The 16,413-nt window shown below is 44.1% G+C and overlaps 1 protein-coding gene across 1 annotated transcript; it reads left to right on the top strand.

Annotated features, from left to right (window-relative positions):
• Positions 1–15,151: 15,151 nt before the first annotated feature.
• LOC147416664 (BURP domain-containing protein 3-like) lies at positions 15,152–16,189 on the top strand. Its single transcript, XM_086508185.1, has one exon. The coding sequence runs from the start codon at positions 15,152–15,154 to the stop codon at positions 16,187–16,189; it is 1,038 nt and encodes a 345-aa protein (XP_086364311.1).
• Positions 16,190–16,413: the final 224 nt, after the last annotated feature.

Below are 16,413 nucleotides of genomic sequence, written 5' to 3'. Positions count from 1 at the left end.
ATTCCAGGCTCTCGTCACCCCATGCATTACATTCGTATCGAGAGCAAGGTCTATTCTAGGCAGGTGGGTTGGGTCGTGGACCTCCACTTTTAGCATGCACATGCAAAGCTAGAGGGGGAAGGAGGTTGGAGGCGGGCATGGCCGCCTATTAAGCAACAAAAAAATCGCACAAATGCACTGTCTGGAGGCGGGCTTGTGCCGAGGAGGGAGTAAGCTCAACCTCCGCCATCGCAGGCGCTATCGACATTGGCGGGTTCGTGTTGCCCCTGAGGCCACTTCATGTTTCTTCGGTACAGCTATGTGTATTTTTGTACTCCAAGGTTTTGTTTTCTCTTTTGTTCACACACCACGTTTTCACCATGAGTGTGGAAATTGATGATCAACACATTTTTGACTTCGAATACTTGGAGTGTGCTCCACCTGTGGATGCCGCATGGCCGGATATTCTCACAGAGGGTACCCACGTGGCAACAAGGACGGATGATGCATACCTAGGCAGTCTATCTTTCTCTCCGTGAGTATCTACACCTCCTTCTCAGAGCGTGTTTGATATTCTGGAGGATGATAGTAACTTGCCGGATGCCAGGGAGTTTGTTACTCGACAGGACTGGCAAACATTTGAGGCCCGATTTCACAAGCTAGCTTACGGGTCCAAATATTGGCTACGCAAGTGGAAAATCTCACACGATTCATTTACAATATGCTACCAGAATCAAGTTCTCACTTGCCGTAAACCCAAGTGGCTGTCTACCCACCTATTATGACCAAAGAGGTCCAACATGCACAAGATAATTCGGTTGTAGAAACAGATCTGGTCGTGACCAACATGGTCAAGAAGCGACTATCACAATCCGACTTTCGACGTGCAAAAAGTCAAAAATTATTCTTTATTTGCTTAGGAACGCATCAAAAAAAGCAGTGTCGACATGTCCGACAACGTAAGCATGATGCATTAGTTCGTGATTCGACATAAACTCCAGTTTTGGTGCAGGGCACATTAGTTATATGTCTTCATACGTGCATGTGGCTTTTCAGAGTATTGTCCATTTTTTGAATTGGATAGTGTTATGCCCCAATTTCTTTTCTCATATAATAATTTTTGGTATGACCAGTTTCATAATCTCGGCTTATACAATCAGCCGACAACATTATGAGATGCATACAAGATCAGTGCATTAGGGTGTGCATGATATACATGTCACAATATCGTTTGCTGTGCACAACCAAATGCTTGGCCATTTCACGTGATGCAAGGCGTCTAATGTGTGCTATGATTGACTTGGCGTCGAGAGCAATAGCCACCAAGTTTGGTGCAACTACATTAATCGGGATATCATCTCACCAAATCCCTACCAGTCTAGTGCAAGGCACTTATGGTGTTAACTTTTACGGTTATCATGATAGCCCAGTATTTCCACTTTTGTATGCAAGGCATGCCCTCTAGGTGGTATAAAGTACGTCTTTGCTCTCACACATCATTTTCTTTTTGGTTGCTGTCATCACATACCAACACTCAAAGAAACCTAAATTTAGGATTTAATCACCGGCAAAGTGCCCTATTTAAGACATTTTGGTACGATCACTACCCGTGCAAGGTCGGTGGGTTGGGATGTGTTTTGTGTTTTCCTGTTTGCTCTCTCGATGAGAAAGTCATACGAGAGCAAACTGTGGAATTCTTATAGGATAAGCTGCAAGTCAAGCATAAGATGCATAAGCGCACACAGATTGGGTACATACTCTAGACACTTAAGGAACGTTCCTCAACCCAGCATACTCTCCTTCTATCTCTTTCTTATTCCTCTCAAAGAATAATGAAAAATTTCTAAGAAGATTTTGAACATGTTTGTTTGGGAGTCAGCCTGAACCAAGGTGCTCTAACTCTCAGCTAGAAATAGGGCAATTAGCCATCTAAATTTTTCTTCACCAGTTCATTGATTGAACACTAACTGCCATAAGGGCTAGGAGCCACACACGTTGGCTAAGAGTCATTGTCAGATCTTGGGTAAGACCCAATTGTTGGCATTTCTTGGGTGATTGTTCTTAAGATCGAACACATCTGCCCAAAGGAGTACACATCAAGCACATCGATGTTAATGGACAGCAAGAGTCTTGTCATTACGGATGTTTATGGTGTCATTTTTGCACTACATGTTTTTAGTGTGACGCTCAAGTTGAGTTTTGATAAATTGTTTACTAAATCACCCCATAGGCATTAAGGATCACAATTTGATCTATCCCAGTTGTACTTTCAAGGATAGAAGTCTGTAATCTACCATGGGGTAAAGGACAAATTCAACTTTTTAAGTACTTCCGATCATTTCTATACACGGTTGACTATGTTGGTTACCGTTACCTGCTAGCTGAGCAGATTCTATAAAGGGTCTTACCAAGGGGTTTCACTACGTAGATTATAACCAACGGGTTTGGATTGTGACGGCAACACCCAAGGTACCCAGTGCAATGTTGTTTGTTTTCTTTCACAAGTGGGAGACATGCTTCCGTGCATTTGAATACGGGTAAGTGAACATTAAGTTCAATTCTCCAGGTATGCACCTATTGATTTGGTGTTATTTCATTTTTTTTATATTGTTTCCTTGGATTTTTTAGGTCGTATAAATACGCTTGAATGTTTCAGAGACATGCCAAGCGCATGTCGAAACAAAGCAGTTTGGGCTGTCGTGTCCCATATATTTTTCTGCCTTATGCTACTATGAATCCACGTGTAGGGTTTGATTTGGCACATGTTGTCACATGGGATACAACATGGTCTAGGAACTCAAGGAGTTCTTTTTAGCCAGTGTGGAGCAATGATCATGAGGGTCCCTCTCACTTGTGTCGCAGAGTGTTTGTAGTTACCTCCACACACAAGTACATCTCGTACTTAAAGGATGTTATTTTTACAGACATCCTTATTAGAGACATATTCCACATGTTGAGAATATGAGTCTCTAAGACTGACACTAGCACCTAATTCCTAATGATGTGTCACAAGACATCCCTACGTGCTGGTTGCTTCCGTTGATTAGACCATTTGGATCACACCGTATCAGGAACAATTTCAATGGCCAAAAATTATCGAGTACTTAGTACAGACTTGTTGTGATGAGAAGTGTTGTGAAACCACCTTAACGGAGGGTCGTTTCTACATATAGCCAAGTATGCTAAGTTACTGAGAATTTCTCATGGTTGGTACCTAAGTGTGACTGAGCTTTCACATTCTGTTATGGTCCAACTCTTGTTGAAAGGATTTCACCTATGTACCATGGAAAGTCTCGTTATGGAATTCAGGTTTAGATAAGTTTGTGTTAAATGCATGCACCCTAGGTGTTATGGGCCCTAGTGTTTAACATTGATTTATTTGGAGCGGCATGCAAATTCATGGACTCTATTCTTTTTTGCACCTTTTTGCATTGCAAGTGCAATCTCTACTGCAGATTTATTATGAGTTTACACCCTACCATACAAGGTACTGGCTCAAGATGGGTGTATGTGGTTGGATGGTATAAACTCTATGAGCTTACTCCAGTCCAACCCGCTTTCAAACTCGTTGGTTGTCTCCACTCCATATCAAATATATGGCTGTAGTTTATCATTAGTCATGGAAGACTGTCTATAAGTAGTTGGGGGAAATCACCTCACTGTTACTGTTGCTATTCATTTCATGTTGGATGGGCAACTTACACGTATTCTTTGCTAAAGGATTTGCTAAGCGCATATGTTAGAACAACGCATTCTAAATGGGTGATTCTCTCCCTATTTTAGAATTTTCTTAGGTTAGGTTTTTAGCTTTGAACACCTGTTGTGGGGGGGTTGGATACCGTTTCAATATTTTCATAAGTCAAGGACTTAGCAGGGGTGCTGACAAAGTATGAGGTACTTCTGTGTGCTTCAAAATGTTCAAAAGTCTGACATGAGGACACTCCCTATTCTATCCCTCACTAGCTATGAGCTTTTGAAGATACTCACGCGAGTTGGAAATCTGGCTCACAATTGTATGGAAATTTGCGCCAAGGTTTTCTTGCATTTTTGCGGTGTTTTCAAAAAGTTTGAAACCTGGGTTTGTAATTAGACACCTCTTAGTTGTGATGACTCATTTAGCATTCTCAAGTGAGTTCTATATGGAGTCTTCACGCTATGTTGGTTATGCATCGGTTAACCAAGACTGTTTCATACGGACAACAATGTGGAGAATAAAGATGTTATTCTTTCTTTCATTGAACCTCCTACTAAACCGGGTTCCGCTCTAATGAATTGTTGAATCCATGTGGGATGCAACGGTGGAAAACATCAATGTTCTTATGAAGATACAACACTTGTGTTTTTGAGGACGAAAACGCTTCTCCAAGGGGGGAGTAATGTCGGGACAAGGGCAAGACCACGGAGTCATGGACTGGGCGAGGGGCCAGACTAGGCAATGTGGACAAGGTAATCCGGCTAAGGCAAAAGTCTAGGATCATTGCCTATATAGTGGGAGGTGGATTCCAGGCTCAAGTCACCCCATGCATTACATAGACCATCCAGACGGATTGCAATGCCCATGAATCTTTGCAAGGAAATTCAATTTTGTGCTTATCTCACACCTGCACATTTTTATGGCCATCCGCTTCCATCTTGTCGGTCCAAGATGACACAATCGCCAACTTTTTTGGCTTTGGACTCACCAAGAGCCCAATCACCAAAACTAGTAATTATGTCCTGTTAGACCATGGTGACAAATTGTGATGCCCATGAAACTTTTCAAGAGTGGGAATTCATGTGCGTCCCCCACCCTTGCAAAGTTTCATGGCCATTTGTTGCCGCCTTATCGATCAAAGGTGGCACAATCGTCTGGCTTTGGGCTAGCCAAGGGTCCAAATGCCTATATTGGGCTGAGATGGATTGTGATGCCCATGAAACTTGTAGGGGAAGGAATTAGTGTGCTCTTCCCACCCCTGAAAGGTTTCATGGAAATCTCTTGTTGTCTTGTCCATCAAGGGTGGCACAATTGCCAATTTTTTCGCTTTGGACTCGAAGACCAAAATTTGGCAAACCCCCACCTTAGAAAAGTTTCATGGACATTCACTCACGTCTTGTCAATGTAGGGTGGCATAATCACCAATTGTTTGGCTTTGAGCTTTCCAAGGGCCCAATGGTAAAATTTATCAATTGTGCTAGCCCAAACCTTTGAGATGGATTGTGATGCCCATGAAACTTTGCAAGCGTGGGGAAATCACACTAATCCCAATTTTTTGGCTTTTGGCTCGACGACCAAAACTTGGCGGTTGTGCCACCCTATACCATTGCGATAAATTGTGATTTCCATGAAACTTTCTATGGGTGGTGGTTATTGTGCTTCCCCCACCGCAAAGAAAAAATAATGGCCGTCCGCTCACATCTCATTGTTCTAGGTGGCACAATCATAAATTTTTTGTCTTTGGGCTCGTGAAGGGACCAACGAGCAAAAGTTCAAAATTGTGCCATCCTAGATCTTTGGGATGGATTGAGATTCCCATACAACTTTGTAGGGATGGGGATGAGTATGATTTCTCCTTTTTCAAAAAGTTTTATTGCCATCCGGTGCCATCTTCTGGGTTCAGGATGTTATAGTTGCCAAACGTTTTAACTTTGGGCTCACCAAGGGCCCACTATCACCCTAGACCATCCAGATAGATTGTGATGCCCATGAAACCTTGAAAGAGAATGGATTAGTGTGCTTTTCTTCCCTCTACAAAGTTTCATGGCCATCTGTTGCCGTCTTATCGATCAAGGGTGACACAATTGTTAATTTTTTGGCTTTGGGCTCGCCAAGGGTCCACTGCCGCTCTAGCCCGTCGAGACATATTGTGATGCCCATGATACTTTATGAGGGAAATAATTAATGTTCTTTCCCCACCGGTACAAAGTTTGAATGCAATCCATTGTTGTTTTGTTGGTCCAAGATGGCACAATCACTAGTGTATTGGCTTTGGGGTTGCCAAGGGTCCAATATCCAAAAGTTGGCGATTGTGCCACCCTAGACCATCGAGATACATTTTGATGCCCATGAAACGTTACACGGGAATCTAGTTGTGTTATTACACCAGTCTTGCAAAATTTCATGGCCATCCGATCCAGTCTTGTCGGTCCAAGATGGCACATTGACCAATTTTTTTGGCTTTCGGAGTCTCCATGGGCCCAATCGCCAAAATTGTTTATTGTGGCATCCTAGATCGTTCAAATAAATTGTGATGCCTATGAAACTTTATGTCGGTGGGGTTTAGTGTGCTTACCCCACTCGTGAAAAGTTTTATGGTCATCCATTGCTGTCTCATTGATCAACCGTGACACAATTGGCAATTTTTTGGCTTTGGGTTTGCCAAGAGTCCAACTATCAAAATTCAACTAAGAAGGATTGTGATGCACATGATACTTGTAAGGGAAAAGATAAGTGTGATTAACCTACCCCTACAAGGTTTCATGGCCATCTGTTTTTGTCTCGTCCGTCTAGGGTGACACAATTGTCATTTTTTTGGCCTTGGACTCGATGACCAAAATTTTGTGGTTGTGCCACCTTAGATCATCGAGACAGATTGCGATGCCCATGAAACTTTTCAAGAGTGGGGATTACTCTGCTTCCCAAACCTTAGAAAAGTTTCATGGCTATCTTCTCGTGTATCGTTGGTCTAGGGTGGCACAATCACCCTATTTTTTGCCTTTGAACTGGCAGAGTCCTAATGGGCAAAAGTTGGCCATTGTGCCTCCCTAGGCTGTTGAGAAGGATTGTGATGCCCATGGAAATTTTCAAGGGTGGGAGATAGTGGGATTCCCACATTCCTGCAAAATTTTATGGCCATCCATTGCCGTCTCATTGATCAAAGGTGGCACAATCGCATATGTTTTTGCGTTGGCCTGGCCAAGGGCCCAACTGCCAAAAATGGGCCGAGACACATTGTGATGCCCATGAGACTTATAGGGGTAGGGATCAGTGTGCTCCCCCCAACCTTGCAAGATTTCATGGACATCTATTGTCATCTCCTCCGTCCAAGGTGGCACAATTGCCAATTTTTTGACTTTAGACTCGACGAACAAAATTTAGCGATTGTGCCGTTCTAGACCGTCAAGACGGATTGCGATGTCCATGAAACTTTTTAGGGGTGGGGATTTTTTTTCTCTCCCAGTATCAAAAAGTTTTTATGGTCATTTTCTCTCATCTCTTCGATCTAGGGTAGATAATATTCAAAATTTGGCTTTGACATCGCCAAGGACCCAACATGCAAAACTTGGCGATTGTGCCGTCTTGGACGATCGAGATGGATTGTGATGCCCACTACAATTTTCAAGGGTGAGGATTAGTATAATTCTCCCTCCTATACAAATTCTCATGGAAATCTTCTTCCTTCTTGTTGATCGAGGGTGGCACAATGGCCAATTCTTTGGCTTTTGGCTCGCCAGGGGCCCAATGGACAAAAGTTGGTAATTATGCCTCCCTCAACCATCGAGATGGATTGTGATGCCCATGAAACTTTGCAAGGCTAGCTATACATTATTATTATTTCCCAGATCCCATATCCTCTGTTCAGGGTGGCACAATCACCAATTTGTTTGTCTTTGGGCTCCCCAAGGGCCCATAGTTACCCTAAATCATCGAGACAAATTGCTATTTTCATGAAACTTTGCATAGACATGGATTAGTGTTCTTTATCTTCCTCTTAAAAGTTTCCTGGCCATTCATTGCTATGTCTTTGGTGGAGGGTGGCACAATCATTAATTTTTTGGACCCAACTATCAAAATTTGGTAATTGTGCTATCCCAAACTGTCAAAACGGTTTGCAATGCCCATGAAACTTATCATGGGTAGGGATTTAGTTTCTTTTTCCACCTGTGAAAAGTTTCATGGACATCTATTGTTGTTTTGTATCAGCCAAGGGTGGCACAATTGACACTTTATTGGCTTTAGAGTCGCCAACGGTACAACGGCCAAAAGTTGGCGATTGTGCCACCCTAGACCATCGCGATGGATGGCGATGCCCATGAAACTTTGGAGGGGAAGGTATTAGTGTGCTTACCTTACCCTTGAAAGTTCTCATGGCCATCCGCTTTCGTCTTGTGGGCCCAAGATGACACAATTGCTAGTTTGGGGTGGCACAATGACACTTTATTGGCTTAGAGTCGCCAACGGTTTCAACGGCCAAAAGTTGGCGATTGTGGCACCTAGACCATCGCGAGGGATGGCGATGCCCATGGAAACTTTGGAGGGGAAGGTATTGTGTGCTATAACTTACCTTGAAAGTTCTCATGGCCATCCGCTTTCGTCTTGTGGGCCCCAAGATGACAACAATTGCTAGTTTGGTGATTGTGCATCCTAGACTATCGAGATAGATTTCAATGCCCATTAAATTTTTCATGGGTGGGGATTAGTGTGCTTAACCTACAATTGCAAAGTTCACGGTCACCCATTGTTGTCTCATTGATTGAAGGTGGTACAATTACCAATTTCTTAGCTTTGGGCTAATAAGAACGTGACTGCCAAACTAGGCCAAGACCGATTGTGATGCCCATGAAACTTGTAGAGGTAGGGATTAGTGTGATTCCCCCACCCTTGCAAGGTTTCATGGCCATTGTTGTTGTCTTCAATTGCATTTTTTTGGCTTTGACTGGACGACCAAAATTTGGGCAACCAAAATTTCCCCCCCTCCCCCCAAAAAATTTTCATGGCCATTCGCATTTCATCTCTCAATCTAGAGTGGCAGAACCACTAACTTTTTGGCTTTGGACTAGCGAGGGCCCAACAGGGCAAAAGCTAGCAATTGTGCCACCCTAAACCATTCAGATGAATTGTGATGCCCATGAAACATTGTAGAGGACATGATTAGTATGATTTCCCCTCCCTCGCAAAGTTTCATAGCCATCTGCTGCCATTTTGTTGGTCCACGAGTGTCACAATCACCATTTTTTTGGCTTCGGGCTCGCCAAGGGTCCACTGCTGCATTACATTGTCGAGTGGGATTGTGATGCCCATGAAACTTTTCATGAGCATTAATTATTGTGATTTTTTTCTTCTACAAAGTTTCATGGAAATAGATTTCCATCTCATTGATCGAGGGTGGCACAATCGTTAATTTTTGGCTTTGGGCTTGCCAAGGGCCCAATGGTCAAATTTTGGCTATCTTGGCACCCTAGACCATCGAGAGAGATGCCCATGAAACTTTGGAAGGGCACGGATTAGTGTGCTATCTCCACCTCTGTAAAGTAGAATGGCCATCTGTTGCTATCTCATTGGTCCAAGGTGGCACAATCGCCAATTTAATGGCTTTGGGTTCGCCAAGGGTCCAACATCCAAAAGCTGACGATTGTGCCACCTTAGACCATCAAGGTGGATTGTGACTCCCATGAAACTTTGCAGGGAAAGGTACTTGTGTGCTTTCCCAAGCCCTGCAAAGTTTCATGGCCATCCGCTCCCATCTTGTTTGTCCAAGATGACACAATCGGCCATTTTTTTTTGGCATTGGGCTCGCCATGGGCCCAATAGCCAAAATTGGTGACTATGTCATCCTAGACTAAATTGTGATGCCCATGAAACTTTGCAAGGGTGGTGTAAAGTTTAATGGCCATCCATTGTCGTCTCATTGATTGAATGTGACACAATCGCTAATTTTTGGCTTTGGATTGGCCAAGGGCCCATCTGCCAAAATTGGACTATGATGAATTATGATGCCCATGAAACTTATATGGACAAGGAGTATAGTGCTTCCCTAACCCCTGCAAGGTTTCATGGCCATCTGCTGTCATCTCGTCAGTCCAAGGTGGCATAATCTCCAATTTTTTGGCCTTGGGCTCAACGACCAAAATTTGGTGATTGTGCCGCCCTAGACCATTGAGATGGATTGTGATGCCCATGAAACCTTTGCATATGACTGATAGAGGAAAATGTTTATTCTTATTGCAGTTGACTATTTGTCAATATGGGTAGAGGCAAAGGCAGTAAAGAAGATCACTAGCAAGGATGTTGGGAAATTTGTGTATGAGGATATATGTTGTAAGTTTGGTATACCATTGGAATTTCTCTCTAACTATGGTCCAGGATTTTGTGGAGAGTTGTTTGCCTATTTATGTGAGAAGTTGAAGGTACAACATAGGTATACCACTCCATATTATCCACAATAAAATGGAATGAATAAAATATTCAATGGAGAGCTTATGAGGATACTTACCAAAATGACTCAAAGTCATAGTAAAACATGGGATCTTGAACTTTCATGTGCTTTGTGGGCTTATAGAACATCTGTGGAAACCAAGAACTGGATTTTCTCCATTTCACTTGGTGTATGGAAAGGAAGCGTTGTTGCCCGTTGAAGTTGAGATTCCTTCCATCAAGATTCATAAAGTTAAATGAAGAGGCAATGGACATGCTCAAAGAGAAACTTTTTTATTTACAATGTTTACAACTTGATAGTACTGTTGCTTTTGAGCATTATGAGAAAAATCAACATGATCAACAAAGAAGGTTCAACGAAACATTGAAGCACAAAAAGATAGAGGAGGGTGCAATGGTACTAAGATAGAATAGCAGATTAGATAGAACCTTTCAAAACAGGTTTCAAAACACACGAGAGGGTCCATTCATGGTAGCAAAGAAGTACAAGAATGACACTTATCAGCTTGTTGATTTGGATGGAACCATGCACTCATCTAGAGTTAATGGATATAGGCTCAAGAAGTATGTGACACGAATGATGACAATTGTAAATGATCATATAATTCTTGAAGAGAATGACAACTCAAATGTCCCTTTACATGTAGCTAGGTAACTTCTAGGGATGAAATGTGCTCCTTGTTTGCCCTAGAAATTGTTGTTGTTGATCATGAATGATCTAGCACACTACGGGGTTGGCAAGTTATGACAAGTTTTTTTATGTGACTAAGAAAACATGTAAGGATTTTATGGATTCTTTCCAACTTTTTTGAAGAGGTCGCATATGTATATGCCATGTGCATACTCACGCGTCTCAAGCAAGGTCATCGTTATGTACATATCCCTTGAGGGATTGGACCCTTATTTGTGGCGTCATGGTTTTCTAAAATGTATTGTACATGATGTAAATATTATTTTGAGTCTCAATGAAACAATTGTAAGTATAGATAATGCTCAGGCTCATGCGCAAAAATGTGATCTATGTAGTCGCCTATATTGCACCTCAGCTATGTCCTTGCATATTTTATCCAAATCACATGCATCAGGTATAGAAAGTGATGGATTCTGAAGTGTAGTTCTTTGAAATTCTTTGAGGAATCATAGTGACAAATTTGGTGATTTTTGGTAACCGTTTGCCCCAATCCCCATCGAAAATGGCTTTTTATATAGGTAAAAATGGATCAAAAACTAGTTAAATTTGGTCTAGATAGGCAAATTTTTGACACATCAGCTCACATGCCGTGGACAAAAAAAAGGGGCGGGGGGTGCTTTCTGAAGTGAAAAAACTAAGAATTTGTTATTCTAAGAGAGGCACCCAAGAGGATTCATGGTGGTGTGTGTGTGCACGATGTTTCTCTTCTTCCCGCCTTTGAATTACACCTTTCTCTTATCAATTTGATTTTTCGGGATCATCTTGGGTGCACTCTCATTGGTGTTTTCTCCATGGTTATAGTGTTTTGGTGTAGAAGATAGAGGCATTTTCCACATAGTCTACGTGTGTGTGTGTGTGTGTGTGTGTGTGTGTGTGCCATTGGGGTTGAGTGAGTAAGAAAGAGTGAGAGAGATTTTGGAATCGAGTTGAGTGTGAGAGGATATGAGTATGTGTGTTTGTTGGATCAACTTTACCTTCACATTGGCTTGATTAGCATTGCTAGCATGCAAACACCAAGAAATACGAGTGCCTCTATAGTCTTGCACGGATCACACCGTCAGAAGGAAGGACTATGACACTGCCGAAAACATATGTGGTAAACACCTTTAGAAATTTATGAAAAACCCTTCAAGCATGGAACACACTAAAAATTAGGATAAACAGAGGACATCATGATGAAGCCTGTATCGTGGAGATGTCCATAGAGTATCCATACGCAAAAAACAGATGAGAGATGAAAGAGTTATAGCCACTCAAACATAGGGGTACACTCTTTCTTGCTAAAAAATGAGCTCTCTGGAAGTTGTACATGTGTTGCAGCTATTAAAAAGGGGGCCCACTCATCTTTTATTTCCCCCAAATCTTCTCTCCCTACTCAGCCGACAAGGCTTCATTTGTAGGCACCTTTTAATTGGCTCAATTTTGGCCTTTTTTTGGGTGAAAAATGAGGTGTCTGGTGATCCTTTGACCAAGGCATGGGGTGGGGGCAAGTGGCCAGTGGACCGAAAGGGATGTCTAGGCGCCTGTCCAATAAATGTGCACTCACAAAATGCACCATTTCTCTCCCATCAAGCCCACTAGCCCATGAAGGCCACCGAGCCAAGCTTCTCTCCAATTGATACAAGCTATAGGGGGTCCTCCTTTGGCCTATATACCCCCCATTCTCCCCTTTGTCCTTCTCATGTGGGATTATCCCATGACACATGGCAACCCCCTCCTCAAGGCTTCCAAACTCCCCATTTCCCCACTAGTTTCCAGTCTCTCTCCCAAGCAGGATGACTTCTTGAACAACTTTCCTCAAGGCATAACCTGCTACTCCCGTCTCACTGGATGATGCACTGCAACACACGGTTTAGAGCCCATCCTCTCGGCTATCTCCAAAAACTTACAATTTCAGCATTTCTAATCTTAGACCCTCAAGTTGGCCCAATTGCTTTTGTCGCATGCACTTGCCATCACTTTCTAAGTTGAGACAGTCCACTTCGGATGCTCATAACTCATGATGTACATGTTTGATTCACGAACTATAAAGCAGGGCTGGAAATATTTATTAAAAACCATGTTTCGGGGACTCAAACAATCCCAAACATCAACACCCAAGTTTGGAAAAATCACACCTTTGTACATGAATTTGTACAGGGCCACTTCCAAAACTTGGAGGGCTATCTACACATATATGCATGAGGCTAGTGGGAAATGACTTAAAGACTTTATGCTCATCCAGAAAATGCCCGATAGTTTTTGATGTGATCCCAAGACTCATCGTCACCGACTCTCTACACGCATCTTGTTGCGTTGGTGAGAGCTTGTAATCCCAACAAGTTGCCTCTTGATTTGAGTGAATAAGGACCTATTTGGGTGAGTTTACTCTACCATTTGGGTGTGCGAGTATCCATTCCAAGCTGCAGGCAGCCTATGCTATAGAGGTGAAACGCTTTCAACCCTCCTTGTCAACGCCTGTTAAAGTAGTCCACATCGTGCCCGAGGACAAACACTGCGTAGAGATGAAAAGAAAAGTGAGTAGGCACCTCCAAGTGGTGAGACAAGGCACGGTAGTATGTCACGTAACATAGAAGGGCATGCTCTCTTATGCCCAGTCCTCTATGCAAAAGGGTGCTCATGCCACTAAGGCTCTTGGCCGGGGACCAAATTGCTGCAAAGTGAGTGAGCTTATTGAAGAAAGGGCCTTCAACTGACACCAAGACAAGCCTCTATGCCCAACACGGTGCACACGTGCCCACTCCTAGAAGGACTCTACCACCACTGACCTAGACTCTGGACCCACATGTCGAAAGATTGTGAAGGCGCCTCGCCCGATGAAACAACTCTTCCGCCAGAGAGTGTATGTCCGCTAGAGAGGGTGTAGGAACATGGGGTGTTGGTGCCTGCTCTGGTGGATGTGGGCTATTGTGGGGGAGTCCTCTACTGAGGGGGTGATGGCTATTGGGGGGTCACCACCTCCATGTTCTGACAGAAGTTGAAACATGGTGTCTGCATTGAAAAAGAAAACTGTCACAATCAGTATCATGAAATGCAAAAGTGTGCAAGAAAATTCTAATAGGTAAATAAGGTAGCTCTTACACTGTTAAGATATGGAAATTGAATATCGATCCTAAACCCTAAACCATAAATTTGGCTTTTCAATTGTTTATAAAAAAGATTCATTGGGTGCTAGTAGGCTAGTAGTTAGCTATAGAAAAAGAAAAAATATAGAATCTTGGAGGATTCTGTCTCGTTTGCTCCGACCACGTGGACGGAGTCACGAGAAGGAAATCAAGTGCGTCTCTCTCTCTCTCTCTCTCTCTCTCTCTCTCTCTCTCTCTCTCTCTCTCTCTCTCTCTCTTTCACACACACACACACACACACACACACACACACATTGCGCATGTAGGTCTCTGTTGTTGTCATCGACCCTTGCCTTGAAATCTCATCATGGTTGTCATCACCACAATTGCCTTTGCTCCTATTCGACTGGTTCTCTGGCATGGAACCTCCAGGCCTACATATGCTCTGAGATTGCATGTGTAGGGGGCTCCTAGAGATGTGTGTGTGTGTGTTTTTTGGGAAGTGATGAGAGGGGGTGGGACGCTTACATAGTAGTCTTGTAGGTGGGATGGCAGTGCAAGGAGGAAGGAGCGGGGACATCAGGAGCGGTGAGATGGGGGTTTAGCTGGACAAGAAGGCAAGAATCTTTGGAGGTATCAACATATTTTATTTAAAGAGTAGCCAGTAAAAGCCTACGATTTTGATTATGTAGGCGTCACGATTTTGATCATTGGGTGCTAATATGCACAAAGCCAAAGCGAAGGGACTATGGAAGATAAGTTAGCCCTAGAATGATGGGCGAATTATGCATGCGCATGCCCTCGTTATCCTAAGGGTGTTCACACACATGACTATTGGGTAAAAGAATAGATCGGGGGGACCGACAGTGCTCGAAAAAACCTTTCTTCCAAAAACTTGGCAAACCTACATATGTGACACAACAGAGGTAAATTGACAAAATTTGAAGGTTGTCACACCAAATTACACTAAAATTTTCAAAATTTTGAAGGTTTTCTCACTTTCAATAATAAAATTTAGAGGTAAATTTCAAAATTTGTAGGTGGGATTACGTTTTTTTTCGAGCATTGGATGGGGGGTGTTGAGACTGGTTAGTAAGCTTTGGTACTCGTGAGAAGCCAGCGGGCCCACGGAGATGTCCTGAATGTGGGGATTTTTCCAGAGGATATTCAGGCGGAGCCTCGGAGGAGGGTCCTGTCTCTCTCTCTCTCTCTCTCTCTCTCTGTGTGTGTGTGTGTGTGTGTCCGCTGGCGGCCTCCACCGGGCAACGTCAGCGTGCCCTGCTCATGCACCTATCATTCGCTGCCGCGTTAGTGCAGGCAGCAATATTATTATTCGCGGCACTCGCAGCGGCACAAGCACGTGATCCACCCGGCATGCTTCTGTCTCCGGGCCTAGCGGCGCTCAAGTCCCCTCTCTCCGCAGACCAGGTGGCTAACTACACGCAGCAGCTCGCCTCCTCCGGCCGCTTCACCAACACTGATGAGTTCTGCGGTCAGGCCCACATCCAGTGCGGCGCCACGGCCTCCTCCCTCGCCTTCAACAGCTGCACGCGCATGTCCAGGCGTCGAAGGCTGCTGGACGACACCATCCTTCAATGCCGTAACAAGCATGCGGCGGAAGCCGTGACCACCCTGGAGCTTTTCTTCACCCGCTTCAGCGACATGCAGCCCGGCAATACGATCACAGTCTCCGAGCCCGAGTTGCTAGGGTCGCGCCTCTCCACCTCTAGGTCCTTCCTGCCCAAGCCCATCTCCGACCTCCTCCCCATGTCCGTCAACAAGCTGCCCAGCGTGCTCAGCACACTGGACATCGCGCCTACCTCCGACATGGCCACCGCCATTGCCACCAACCTGCAAATGTGCACGGACAAGGATCCCAAGGGCTTCAATGATCGCACCTGCTCGTTTTCCCTGGAGGACCTCACCTCCTTCGTTACCAGCAGGGTGGGCACAAGCACTCCCAAGGCCATGGAGTTCTTCTACGACGCCACCATCGTGGACCAGCCGCTCACCATCCTGAGCCTGGACCTGGTCAGCCCCGCTGGCACCAAGCAGTACTCCTGCCACACCATGTCCTTCGCCTTCACGGCGCAGTACTGCCACAACCTGCCTAGCACCAACATCTACAAGATGTCGGCCAATGTCACCGACAAGACGTCAGGCAAGACCACCACCTACGACAACCTGGGCGTTTCCTGCCATCTCGACACCAGCGGCTTCAGTCCCAACCACCCGGCCATGCGCAAGCTCAACAGAAAGCCCGGCGAGGGCGAGGTCTGTCACCTCCTTGTCAACGCTGTCGTCTACGCCGCGCCCTCCTAAGCCAGCTCATAATTATATAATTATGAAATTATATGTAAAGTCAAGGCTATAGACATTTTTACTTTACTCTTTTTGTCATCTAGCATCGAATTACCTCCATGTTGTTCTAGATGTAAGCACTGAAGCACTCACAAATGGATTGGGGAAGGAAGGTCTTTTGCCAAGTCTTTCTCACTTATTTTGAGATACTACAAAATAAGCGCATCGTTGTCCTTAGTGGAAAT

This window comes from Adiantum capillus-veneris, unplaced genomic scaffold, assembly GCF_014529385.1.
Source record: "Adiantum capillus-veneris isolate H3 unplaced genomic scaffold, ASM1452938v2 Hic_scaffold_646, whole genome shotgun sequence".
Taxonomy (NCBI): Eukaryota; Viridiplantae; Streptophyta; class Polypodiopsida; order Polypodiales; family Pteridaceae; genus Adiantum; species Adiantum capillus-veneris.
This window is presented reverse-complemented; position numbering and strand designations above follow the sequence as displayed.